The following is a 13,574-nucleotide window of genomic DNA, read 5'->3' as shown; positions in this document are numbered from 1 at the left end:
AATTATGTAGGTTTTACAATTGTCTATTCCATCTGAGCTGCTGTAGACAGTGAAGCCACTAAAGTAATCATGATTATGTATTCTGTCAGGATTGTGTTTACTTGTAATTATTGGTTGCAGTTAATGCATTGTTTAATACAGAGGAAATTATGCACAGTGCGATACACTGAAAGACCTCATTTGTGCACAGGCATCGCCATTATCTTTAGAGGCAGATAAGTATTTTAAGTTGCTATGGTGCAAAGCAAGCGCAGACTTAATCTTCAACTGCATCTACACTGCAGAATTAATCTAGTTTGGTACCACTTAAATTGTCATGGTTCAATGTTATAGGATTTTGGGATTTGTAGTTTTGTGAGATATTTAGCTTTCTCTGTTAGAGAGCTCTAGTCCCGCAACAAACTATAAATCCCTGGATCCCATAAGATGGAGCCATGACAGTTACATTTTGGCATTTACTAGCGAACCTGGGTTGGGGAGAAGTAGTGAGTGGCCTCAAAGATGATGGGATTCTTAGCCAAGTAATCATTTGTAGTCTCTGGAATCTGCTGACACATCAACAATTAGAAAATTGCAGCAACAGTTTTAACAGCTACAAAGAGTAACTGATCACTAGAACATAGGGAAGGATTAGTAGATTGGGCCCATAAAGCCACCTGCTGCTTCCCTTTTGAAGAGGAGTCTTGATCAGTCTGAAATCTATCATATACTTTGATGTGGTTGGACAGAACACCTACCATGTCAGTTTATTTGGCCAAATGTTTATTGTTAACATCCAGCATGAATGCATTGGTTTAATAGGGGCTTTGATAACAATTTATATTCTGCTTTCATTTGCTGAAAACATTTATGCTGCTTGGCATAAATCAGCATAAAGAGTTGGTAGTTCCAAAGCCAGTTTAGTTATTGGTTTGGAAAGAGAAATACAGATTGAGTATCCTTTTCCTGGAATTCCAAAATCCTCCAATATCCAGAATTGTCCACATGGGTGGCAGAGATAGTGTGATACCTTTGCTTTCTGATGGCTCAGTGTACACAAACTGTGTTTCATTCACAACTTTATTTAAAATATTATGTATAAAATTACCTTTGGGCTGTGTGTATAAGGTATATGCAAAACATAAAGGAATTTCAAGTTTAGAGTTGTATCTCATCTCCACGATATTTCATTAATTTCCAAAACCTAAAAAATCAAAAACACTCCTGGTCCCAAGCATTTCCAGTAAGGGTGACTCAACCTGTACTATCATAATTTTTGAAATTACTATTTTGGAGCCATTTCAGTCCTTCACAGCATGTAGCACCAGAGCTGTGCATTCCAGCCATCATAAATTGCCTTAAACCCTTTCATTTGGATCCTGAGCACTGTGAGTAGAAGGAAGCTTGCAGAAGAGAACTCCTCTGCTTGCAGCCTCCTGCACTTCTTAAAAATGCTCTTCAGAGCTTCATTTATCCAATCTGCTTCCACCCAATGTTCTTGCTTCCCAGCAGACCCTCCCAGAGCCCTTGCTCTGTTCCATATGCTTCAGAAGACTCCTCTGTCTCTCATTAAATGTCTTGGGATGAGGAATGACAGTATTGCTTCACTTACAGTTCTCAGGATCTAAGCTTCAGTTTTGCAAGATCTGTAAATAAGGAGGACTCTGGTATGCTGCAGAACGTAGGAGGCACCTTACAGAGAGAAAATCTTTTTTTAAGAGCGGAAGAGAAGATAATGTTTAAGTGTATGGGAAGTGCATATTATTCTAATATAGTTTTTTACCTTTTCGTTCCAGCTGCTGCACCAGTTGTACCTGAGCTGAGTAGTGACATAGATAGCAGCAATTTTGAAGACATTGAAGATGATAAAGGAGACGTCGAAACTTTTCCTGTCCCCAAAGCCTTTGTTGGAAACCAGTTGCCTTTCATAGGATTTACTTACTTTAGAGACAATCTGTATGTGAGATATCTTTAAACATATGCATGATAATTACACTTGTTTCTACAGTCAGAATTTTGTCAGCAATGCTATTATTTCATTAGTTTGAGCTGTGTGTTTTGCAGTTTCCATGCTACTTGGATTGTTTTTGACAGAGAATAATGAAGAGGGCAGGTAGAATATGTGCAAGGTCATAGAAGTTTACTTTCGCTGTAAACTACATATTTTGAAATTGCATATGAATGTATTATAAGACATGAATAAATGTATCCTGCATAGGTATTTATAAAATTCATTATTTTATATGAGTTTGAGAAAAGGTCTGTCTCTTTTCCCTTTTAACCAAAAGGTCCTTGGGTCAATTAAAATGAACAGAAAGAGAACTAGTACCGAACAAAACTGCCTTCATTCTGAGAGGAGCCTAGTGGGGATTAAGACTTGAGAGAATTGATTAAAATGAGTTGATTGGCATAGTTGTTGGAGTTTTTGAAAACTTGAGTTGTTTTCAACAGGTTGCTAAGTGACTTTTCTGAGGTTTCTAGAGAAGTTGAACTCAGTAAGAACAATGGAGCAAGGAAAAATGAACTAAGGAAAAATGAGGCAAGTACTCTCTGTTTAATAAGGGCTAAATGCACACAAGAAATTTGTTATGCACGGTGGGTACTTGCACTGAGACATATATGTTAGTTTTTCAATCTGGAACAACTTGTGAATAGTCGTGTTACAGCAACAGGAACAGTTGGTCATTATATAGCTTACGAGTTAGACCAATAGTTCTGGGAAGTATTTGAAATTGGACCATTGAAGAATATAGCTGTGAGGGCTTGTTAAAAGAAACCACACTGATCTGATTTTTCATTTTTTTTTCCAGGACAACGAAGAGGTAAGCACATTATTTCAAACTATGGATGAAATAACTTTTTGGCATTTAGTTATGGAATGATACTTCAAAAATCTGTTTCAGTAGTTATATAGTAGCAGTCACGTTTTGAATATAAGTTTAAATTTTTTAAATGAATAGTATCTAGTAGGGGATTATATGTGAAAAAAAATTATGTGTTTGGGTAAAGGGCATGAGAAAGTCCATTTGATACATCAAGTGTTCATTAGCTTTTATGGTCTGCCAGTTTTTTGTGCATTTACATTTTGAAAAGTGGTATGAAAACATATCATTTTGTAACAGTTAGTTGTTTCACCTCTCATCCATATTCTGGAATCTGTAGCATCCTTTTTTTTAGCCTATCAGTCTGCAAAATAGTTTGTAGACTATCGGAGAACATTTGTACACTATCAGCAAAATTCAAACTTTGTTGATTTTTTTTTCATTTAAAATGCAAAACCTGAAGGGTCATCATAGAAAAATCATATTATGTGAAAGAATACATTATTTTAACTTAAATTGTTTACCTATAGGACATATAACATACATCTAGAATTTATAAATTCACATGTAGAGCCAACATGGTGTAGTGGTTTGAGTGTTGGACTGTGACTCTGGAGAACATAGTTCAAATCCCTGCTTGGGCATGGAACCCCACTAGGTTAACTTGGACAAGTCATGCTCTCTCAGCCTCAGAGGGAGGCAAGGCAACCTCCTCCCATCCCCGAAGAAATCCTGCCAAGAGAACACTATGATAGGTTTGCCATAGAGCCACTATAAGTTGGAAACAACTTGAAGGCACACAACAGCAACAACAACAAAGTTAACTAATGCAGCTTAAATATATTTGTACATTTGTAACTCCTTAAAAACTGGATTTTCAGATATGCAAAGTAAGCTAATTGGGGGGGCTACAACCATAAACGATTATGAGGTTTCTGTTTTGCTATGTCTCATGCAAGTCATAGATTTAAAGTTTACTTTTAAAAGTCAGTGCACCACCCTAGATTGTTCCATGGACTACTGAGTGTGGTGTCGTAAAACACACAGGCACACACGCACGCACACACACAACTATAAATTTATGGTATTTAAACAGGTTTAACTGGTTTGTTTTCCTTCTGTTAGTTTGCACAATTTCAGGAAAAAATAAACAAACTAGAAGATCAACTTCATAATGAAGTACAGGCCAAAGATGAGCTCGAGCAGAAGTACAGGTAGGATATTATTTCTCCTGTGTTTGGAAAAGTTCTTTAGCAAAAAATATGTTGTCGGGCAAAGGCACTACTGTATGAGCAACCATATCACAAGCATATTTGATAAAAGTTATATTGGTATCTTATGATTCCTAGTATTTCTTGGGCTTTGTACACTTGCTGGAAAAAGGATTCCCACATGGCTCAAGGGAATCTCACTTTTGCCCATCTCACAACTGTTCAGGTTATGCAATTGGCTTCTGGAGAGAAATAAAAGACCTCTCTCTGACTTCCATATCAACATCCACTAGTTCCTCTCCTCCATAACAACTGTTTCAGCCCTTTAAATTTAACAAAAGAAACTTAACTTTCAATTAATTATGCTTCAAATATATTTCCTACTTTTCTTATTTTGATTATTTTATTTGTTTTATAACCTGCATATGAATATACATGACTTGTAATGACAGGATGAAAGTATATTAAAAATATGGTTCTTATGTTCCCATCCACCCCTTCACTGTGTGGCCTAGGTCACCTTTTTTGGTGACTGTTCTGTCCAGAACCTGTGAAACCAATGAGAAATGGTGGGGGTAGTCTTTCTTTTTATATAACTTAGCATCTGCTAGCAACTTTGTGGAAGGATTTTACAGTAAAGCAATTAAGTGATTATTTTCATGCATGTTTCTGTAATTTTCCTGTAACACCGATTTTACTGCTTCCCTAGAAATATTACTAGTCGCCTAGAGAAGATAATAAAGGAATTGGATGAAGAGGTAAAGCAATATCTGTTTTTAGCATTTATTCAGCCTCCCCCCCCCTTAAGTCTTCAGTTACAGCATGTGGATGTAAGAGAAGCAACCTGTTTTATATGTAATCAATTTTTGACCTATTTTGAAAGTGAATTTTGAGAGGAGAAAAATGTTAGTGGTGCCAAGTTTTTCCCCATTGATTGTAATTGGAAATTGACAAATGGCTATAGCTTTGCTCTTATGTGATAGGATTGCGTGAAATTTTGTTTTAAAGTGGTTTGCTGATTTTTGCTGCTTTCAGCATAAATCTCAAATGTCCATGTCCAATGAGCTTACTTAATAAATGAGATTTATGGCAAAGGAGTGTGAGTATATGAGAAAGATTTGTATCTCACCCTTCCTCTGTCAACTTTGGTGCAGCTGAGTAATATTGTACATTTTGTCTTCAACTCAGTGCTCTAGATATCTTGTTTGCTTATTTATTTGTTCATTTAAAGTATTTGCTTCTTGCTGTTTAGCCCATCAGGATTCCCAATGTGATGTACAATGGATAAAAATCTTCAGTAAGAACAGATCTTAAAAATCTTAAACACGAATCTTAAAAACATGAACACAATAAAACAGTAAAGGGTCCAAGGCTGTATAAAACAATTCAGTGTTGGCTGCCCATTATGGATGGAGCCAGCATGACCTCCTTTGAGAAGGAGTTCCATAGCCATGGTGCTGCTTTTGAGAAAGCCCTTGTCTCTGCTGTTCCCTGACCCAATCTCTTAGGGTGATCAGACACACAACAGAGGCCATCATAGAGGATCTTGGTCAGGCTTATATGGTAGAAGACTGCATTCTAGATATCATAGCTCAAGCCCTTCAGGATTTTGTAAGTCAAAATTAGTACCTTCAATTAATTCCAGAAGCAGACTGGATTCCTGTGCAGTTGGTGCAAATCTGATGCATTGTCCCTAAAGTGCACACCAGATAACAGTATGGCCACAGCATTTTGTAGGTGTAGCTCCCCAAAGGATTTTCATGGGCAGCTGTTCACAGAATACATGGTTGTAGCACAGTCAACTCTTCATATCTGCAGGGACTCCATTCTGGACCCTCACCCCATGGATAGCAAAATCTGCAGGACCTCAAGTCCCATTGTTCCCAATGGCAAGTCAACGTGTGCATGGCAGTATTGGTGCAGCCACATGCAGGCAACAACATTGGGGAGTGGGGGTGGGATGCGGTGGGGCCATCTGCAAATGCTCCAGTCTGCAGATGGCAAGCCCATGGAAGAAGAGAGCCAACTGTAACGGGCATTGCAAGGAGAGAGAGTGCTTCAGTTGAGCTTCATGGCTGAGTGGGATTGTGAACTCAAGTTTTCAAGTTTATTATTAATTTCCCAATCCCAGAGTGCAGGAGTGGCTTTTAAAGAGACAGTACCTGTTGTTGTTGGTCTTTGTTCATAAACATAGGTTAGTATTTATTAAGAGACAGGAATGGAACGATTGCTTATTTGCCTGGTTTTGGACAGTTCAATACTTTTCATGGCATATGGCTGTGGGATACTTTCCAGAATTTAAACGTGAGTCCTTTTCACACAGTTACTAGGTAGAGAAGGAGGTCTTGCTGCTGGCTTTGCCTCCATGGTCATGCAGTTTTGTTGACTTTAGTGTGATAAGAATTACATTCCAAATTTTGGATTCTTTAGGTCCAAGCAGAATAATCCAGTTGGTACTAAATTTGAGCTAGAATTCGTAAGCATGCCATGACAGCAGAGATGACAATAGTCAAGAGGGTGTCTTGTTTGAGAAAAGTTCCTTTCTTCTTGCCTGAGGCAGTCTTTGGTTCCAAATCTCAGAATGCTAATAAATAGAATTGTGTGACTGCTCTAATGTTTGGAAATTCTGTGGTTGTCTGCAATTTTGCATGAGCACATCTGCTAAGCATTATGTAGTGTATTTACTGTAGCCAGATGAGAAACGTTTTAGTTAACTTAGTGCGTTAATTAGATTTGATGTGCTCCCTATTGTAACTTTAGAAAAATGTCCTCAGACTTTTTCCTTAAAAAGAAATATGCCTTCTGTTCTTCAATGCATATGTCTAGGCAACCTCAAGAAAAAATGTGGAATCTACCTTAAGACAGTTGGAAAGAGAGAAAGCTCTTCTTCAACACAAAAATGCAGAATACCAGAGGAAAGCAGAACATGAGGCAGATAAAAAGCGCAATCTGGAAAATGATGGTATGTGGACAAAAATTATAGATTGGTTTCTTTATGGGTGTAGATGTGGGTGGAGGATGAATAAAATTGTTTTCTTATAAAGCTTGGCCTTTGTAAAAGACTATTGTGAGCCTATATGGTGGAATCTAATTTATTCTTTTTATTACAGTTAATAGCTTGAAAGACCAGCTTGAAGATTTGAAAAAGAGGAATCACAATTCTCAAATATCAAATGAAAAGATCATTCAGCTACAAAGACAGGCAAGCTATGTTTCTATCTGATAAATAATTTAGGGTGCATTTTAAAGAAAAATTAGGGTGATATGCCTTGCTGCAGTAATGCCATCGTGGGCACATTTAAATTTTTTTCTTCTTTTGTTAATGTGTATTTGTTGGATTTTTTTATGGTTCAATAGCTGGATGAAGCCAATGCTTTGCTCCGCACAGAGTCTGATACAGCAGCCAGGCTGAGAAAGAACCAAACAGAAAGTACAAAGCAGATTCAGCAGTTGGAAACTAATAACAGAGATCTGCAAGATAAAAACTGTGCGCTGGAGAATACTAAGCTCAGGCTTGAGAAGGACTTCCTCAATTTGCAGTCAGCTTTAGAATCTGAAAGAAGAGATCGGAGTCATGGGTCAGAGATTATCAATGATCTACAAGGTATGAAAGCTGGAAACTACTTGTATATTAGAAATATGAAGTGGTGCAGGGCTATCTTTTTTTTAACTGGGATTTTATTAGCATTTGTAGCATAATTTATTGAATATATTTTCATTTAATTGGCCATAACGTTGTGTCTGATGTTCTTGCTAGCTATTTTACCTTCTTTAAAATATTTGGAAGATCATTTCATCCTTAAAATCACAGTTCACATAATGTTATACTTTAATGTTGTGTGTTGTAAACACTCTTTGCTTGGTTGATTTATCCCACCATTTTCTTAGGCCGCATATCTAGCTTAGAAGAAGAAGTAAAAAATGGGAAGATTGCATTAGCTAAAATGGAGACAGAGAAAAGGCAACTACTGGACAGATTCACAGATTTGGAAAAGGTAAGTGTCAGTGTTCATTGGTTTAATGCAACAAATATGTTGATCTGCCAAATCTTCTGATAACAGTAATACATTGTAAAGATACAGAGATGCAATTAATTAACTGGGTGGTGGTTTTCCTCTGTATACATATTGCTGATTTTCCACTATGTTCTGTTTTCCTTGTGACCTATTTGCTTTAATCCTTAAGGAGATGCAAATATATAGATTCCTAGGCAAATTATAGGACATGCTGAAGTCCTTTTGGGAAAACATGACTTCCCTGTATGCTGCTAATCTAGTTGGTTTGTTCTTCTCCAGAGTTGTCTTCTAGTCTTTGCCCTCTTCTGCATATGCCAGTGTTGTGTGGTATACATCTTTTAGTTACCTCTATAATTATGTTCTCTACAACCTCACAAGGCCCTCTCTTGCAACTTTTTTCTTTTCCTGCAAGCAGTTATGTCTTAGGTGCTCCACAGTCCTTTTTGGCTTAGATCAAATGTAATGTACTGTAGTTTTGATGTCCGTGCAGTATTTAAAGCTTATAAAGAGAGAACTGTAGTGAAAATAGGAGATGAGAATTACAGGCATTGTTAATTAGGTCACTTGTGACAAATTATACCAGCGTGGGCAACTCTGGCTGTTTCTGATCACGCTGTACCTACGACAGGCTGCACCCTCAAAGGGGACCAATACAAAGGGCCACAGGTGGCCCATGCCCCTCTCTCTTGAATTACATCAAAACTTTTAAACAGAACATGTATAAGAAATGGAAAAATGGGTAAATCACCCAAGAGGAATTCAAACAGATAGCAAGCACATGTAGGGGTAAAGTCAGAAAAGCTAAAGTGCAGAATGAACTCAGGCTTGCTGGAGAGGTTAAGAACAATAAAAGGGGCTTTTTTGGGTATGTCCACAGCAAAAGGAAGAAAAGGGAAATAATAGGGTCACTGCGTGGAGAAGATGGCAAAAATGCTAACAGAAGACAGAGAAAAGGCAGAATTACTCAACACCTTCTTTGCCGCAGTCTTCTCAGAAAAGGCAGAGAGTGCTCAACCTGAGGATAATGGAGCAGAGGACAGAATAGGGGATTTCAGCACAGAATAAGTAAGGAGATAGTACAGGAATACCTGGTTAATCTAAATGAATATAAGTCTCCAGGACCAGATGACCTACATCCAAGGGTATTAAAAGAACAGGCAAATGTAATATCGGAGCCATTGGCAATAATCTTTGAGAACTCCTGGGGAACAGGAGAAGTCCCAGCAGACTGGAGGAGGGCAAACATTGTCCCTATCTTCAAAAAGGGGAAAAAAGAGGAACCCAACAATTATCGTCCAGTTAGTCTGACATCAATACTGTACCAGGAAAGATTCTAGAACAGATCATTAAACAGAGAGTCTGTCAACATCTAGAAAGCAAAGCAAATCACAAAAAGTCAACATGGGTTTCAGAGAAACAAGTCATGCCAGACAAATCTTATCTCTTTCTTTGATAAAATTACCAGCTTGGTAGATGAAGGGAATGCTGTGGATATAGTATATCTTGATTTCAGTAAGGCCTTTGACAGGGTTCCCCATGACATTCTTGCAAACAAGCTAGTAAAATGTGGGCTAGACAAGGCAACTGTTACATGGATTTGTAACTGGTTGACTGGCTGAACCCAAAGGGTGCTCAACCATGGCACCTTTTCATCCTGGAGAGAAGTGACCAGTGGGGTCCCACAGGGCTCTGTCCTGAGCCCAGTGTTATTCAACATCTTTACCAATGACTTGGATGACAGAATTGGGGGCATACTTATCAAATTTGCAGATGACACCAAACTAGGAGGAGTAGCTAATACCTCAGAGGACAGGATCAAAATTCAAAATGACCTTAATAGATTAGAAAGCTGGGCCAAAGCTAACAAAATGAATTTCAACATGGAGAAATGTAAGGTACTGCACTTAGGGAGGAAAAATGAAATGCTCAGATATAGGATACCTGGCTGAATGAGACTACGTGTGAAAGGGATCTGGGAGTCCAAGTAGACCACAAGTTGAACATGAGTCAACAGTGTGATGGTGGGAGCTAAAAAGGCCAATGCTATTTTAGGCTGCATCAATAGAAGTATAGTGTCTAGATCAAGGGAAGTAATAATGCCACTATATTCTGTTCTGGTCAGGCCCCACCTGGAATAGTGTGTCCAGTTCTGGGCACCACAATTTAAAAAGGATATTGAGAAACTGGAGTGTGTCCAAAGGAGGGCGACTAAAATGGTGAAGGGTCTGGAAACCATATCCTGTGAAAAACAACTTGGAGAGCTGGGATGTTTAGCCTGGAGAAGAGAAGGTTAAGAGGTGATATGATAGCCCTGTTTAAATACTTGAAGGGATGTCATATTGAGGAGGGAAGAAGCTTGTTTTCTGCTGCTCCAGAGACTAGGACCCGGAGCAATGGATGGAAAAGAGATTCCACCTCAACATTAGGAAGAACTTCCTGACAGTAAGGGCTGTCCGACAGTGGAATAAACTCCCTCGGAGTGTAGTGAAATCTCCCTCCTTAGAGGTCTTTAAACAGAGGCTGGATGGCCATCTGTCGGGGATGCTTTGATTGTGATTTCCTGCATGGCAGGGGTTGGACTGGATGGCCCTTGCGGTCTTTTCCAACTCTATTATTCTATGATTCTATGAAACACTGGAAGGATATGAGGACATGGATTGGCATGTGTCAAGAGTATCAGGTTTGCCATATTAATGCTGATGATGCCCAGTTTCCAAGTATACTGCCACGTTTTACTTGCCATATGGAGATTTTGAACTACAGTATCTCATCTTTGGAATCATGGAGAGTTTTCTTTGTCCTGCAGTACACATTTCAGATGAATTCTGAGACGAGGGTGGAGATGTCTTGAGATTTCTCAGTGACAATCTGTTAAGAAAAGAAAAGGTTAGGGATCATGAGTCAGGTACTCCCACCTTGCCGACATTGGTCAGGTGATTCATTTGAACAATATGTTTTAATTTATAGTATCTAGCTGGATAATGTGCAAATAATTCCATTTTCCCCACTTAACAGGAGAAGAGCAACATGGAAATAGATATGACATACAAGCTTAAAGTCATGCAGCAGAACTTGGAACAAGAAGAGGTTGAACACAAAGCAACAAAAGCCAGACTAGCTGACAAAAACAAAATCTATAAATCTATTGAGGAAGCCAAATCTGAGGCCATGAAAGGTAGACATTTAATATCACAAATCTATAGCCTGAATCCAATTGCCCAAGGAGTATTGAGTCAAGGGAGACTTGATAAAACATCACTTATTTCAATTCCATTGATTCAGTGAGTCTGCTTTAATTGAGATTAGCAGTTATATTTACATTCGTCCATCCATTCTGGACCCCCCCCCCCCCCCCCGGTGGATATTCAAGCTCCATTGATTATAATGGTGGTGCACTCCTATGCGTGGCCCTGCGTGTGCACCAGAGGTGCATGCACCATTTTGTCCCTCTTGGCCTGACATCCACGGAAACTCAAAACCATGAACGGGAAGTCTGCAAATGGAGAGGGATGACTGTAGTTGTATAATTTCGCTTATTCATTACATTTGTATCATTCTCCAAATAACTCAGAGCAGAACTTTATTTTAGGCTATCCTGTCATTTTTTCATAGTTACTTGGGGATTAATTTTCAGCATATGAATCAAATTCTTAGTGATGCTGGTCATTTTAATTTAAAATGCTACTAATATAAATTAAGTGTGTTAAACGTCTACTGTTGTGTGCCTTCAAGTCATTTTTGACTTATGGAAACCCTAAGGTGAACTTACCATGAGCTTTTCTTGACAAGATTTATTCAGAGTAGGCTTGCCATTGCCTTCCCCTGAGGCTGAGAGCATGTGACTTGGCCAAGGTCACCCAGTGGGTTTCATGGCCAAATGGGGAATTGAACCCTGGTCTCCAGAGTCAAAGTCCAACACTTAAACCACTGTGCCACACTGCCTGCTATGACCTAAATCTCTTCCAGTTCAGAACAGTATTTGAATTATCAGCATCTAGATTTGGATTGAGGATATTAAAATACAGATGAGACATTGGTCCATTGATCATTATATCTCTGTATAGTAAGCATCCTGGAACACTTTCCTGAAAGTAAGCCCTTCTGAACTCAGTGGAGCTCACTTCCTTATAGGCATGCATAGGATTGTACAGTATTGGTAAGATGCCTCCTGAATCCTTCTGATTTTTTTGTTCCCTCATCCATTCGAAAAAAAATACTTTGCTAGTTCCAACAGAAGCAGAATAATGTACTATTATACATTAAATTACTTGGGGGGAGGGGATTTGTATTCTACTTTGAGTTTTTTTAATTCAGTTCTTCTTAGACTGTTAATAGTATTGATGTATGTCTATTTTACCTTGCACATGACTTTATAGATATTTCCAGACCTGTGTAGTTAAAAGACACTGGTCATTTAAAACTGAAGAGCTCTCATGCATCAAAAAGTCATCCTTGTTTTACAAAATATTGAGTATGCATAGCTAAGCAAATTAAACCTCTGTTATCAGTGTGTTTGAAACAGAGGAGTCTTGCTTATATAATCTGTCCTAAATAATTGTTTGCTTCAAGCTGACTGCACAAAATCCACAAATTAGATCTTCAAAACCTTTTCTGCCCAATTTAAGAGGATTCCAGTTATACAGGTTCTTCATTAATAGCTATATTTTTAGGTTAAGCCATAATATATAATGGTTTGCTTCCTGACAGTTTCTTCATGCATGTATTTGCATAAGTGCCAATATTTTTTTTTTAAATGATGAGTACTGATTTTGTATCTCACCCTCACAGAAATGGAGAAGAAGCTTTTGGAGGAGAGAGTTTCAAAACAAAAAGTGGAAAACTGCTTGCTGGAAGTTGAAAAGCGATGTTCAATGTTGGACTGCGATCTGAAACAGTCACAGCAGAAAATAAACGAACTGCTTAAACAGAAGGATAAATTAAATGAGGATGTAAGTATGAATAGGATTCTTTCAGTGCTTTTACAGCTTAGTCCTGGCTACATCTATGTAGGATCTTTTTTCTTTTGTTAATTTTTTGGTAAAAGAACTCATTGCTGCCAGATATATTTAAGTTTCCGTTTCTTAAAAGAAGAAGAAATAAAAATAAAGTGAATGAGTGTACAGGTTAATTATATTCCAAAAAATGTATACAGTTCTGTTGTGTGCACTTTGGATCTTAGGCCTTACTTCTACATTCACATTCTTACACCTTACAAGTTATTTGGAATGTGAACTATGAAATACAAGACAAAGCAAAACAATATTTGTTTATCAGTGTATTTAAGTATTCCTACAGCTGTAAAGGAAATTAGTTTTAAGACTGACTGTATGTTGAAAAATGGCAGGATGAATATGTGTGCATGTTCATAGCTCAAAAGTGGTACAGAAAATTAGTGCCTGGAGGGGGGAATTATCCACTCTAAAATTCTCCACAAGTGAAGGAAAAAAGTTTAAGGCAAATAAATCACACTTAAAATGTCAAAGCATTTGCTAATTATTCATTAAATCTATTTATTAAAATCTTTTATTTGTTCATTAAAACTTTTA

At 37.9% G+C, this 13,574-nt stretch overlaps 1 protein-coding gene across 5 annotated transcripts in view; it reads left to right on the top strand.

The window, feature by feature from the left end:
- Positions 1 to 13,574, top strand: part of ROCK2 (Rho associated coiled-coil containing protein kinase 2) — a 99,375-nt gene that overhangs the window by 58,566 nt on the left and 27,235 nt on the right. For all 5 annotated transcript variants that reach the window (XM_042448432.1, XM_042448444.1, XM_042448473.1 and 2 more), the window contains exons 9-19: positions 1,776 to 1,935; positions 2,431 to 2,518; positions 2,790 to 2,801; positions 3,927 to 4,015; positions 4,722 to 4,770; positions 6,839 to 6,974; positions 7,123 to 7,214; positions 7,370 to 7,616; positions 7,901 to 8,007; positions 11,044 to 11,203; positions 12,817 to 12,977. In XM_042448432.1, the coding sequence (XP_042304366.1) occupies positions 1,776 to 1,935; positions 2,431 to 2,518; positions 2,790 to 2,801; positions 3,927 to 4,015; positions 4,722 to 4,770; positions 6,839 to 6,974; positions 7,123 to 7,214; positions 7,370 to 7,616; positions 7,901 to 8,007; positions 11,044 to 11,203; positions 12,817 to 12,977 (1,301 nt within the window). The remainder of the gene's footprint in view (positions 1 to 1,775; positions 1,936 to 2,430; positions 2,519 to 2,789; positions 2,802 to 3,926; positions 4,016 to 4,721; positions 4,771 to 6,838; positions 6,975 to 7,122; positions 7,215 to 7,369; positions 7,617 to 7,900; positions 8,008 to 11,043; positions 11,204 to 12,816; positions 12,978 to 13,574) is intronic.

Source organism: Sceloporus undulatus, chromosome 1, assembly GCF_019175285.1.
Source record: "Sceloporus undulatus isolate JIND9_A2432 ecotype Alabama chromosome 1, SceUnd_v1.1, whole genome shotgun sequence".
Classification (NCBI taxonomy): Eukaryota; Metazoa; Chordata; class Lepidosauria; order Squamata; family Phrynosomatidae; genus Sceloporus; species Sceloporus undulatus.
Note: the sequence above shows the minus strand (reverse complement) of the source record. Positions and strands in the feature narration are given on the sequence as shown.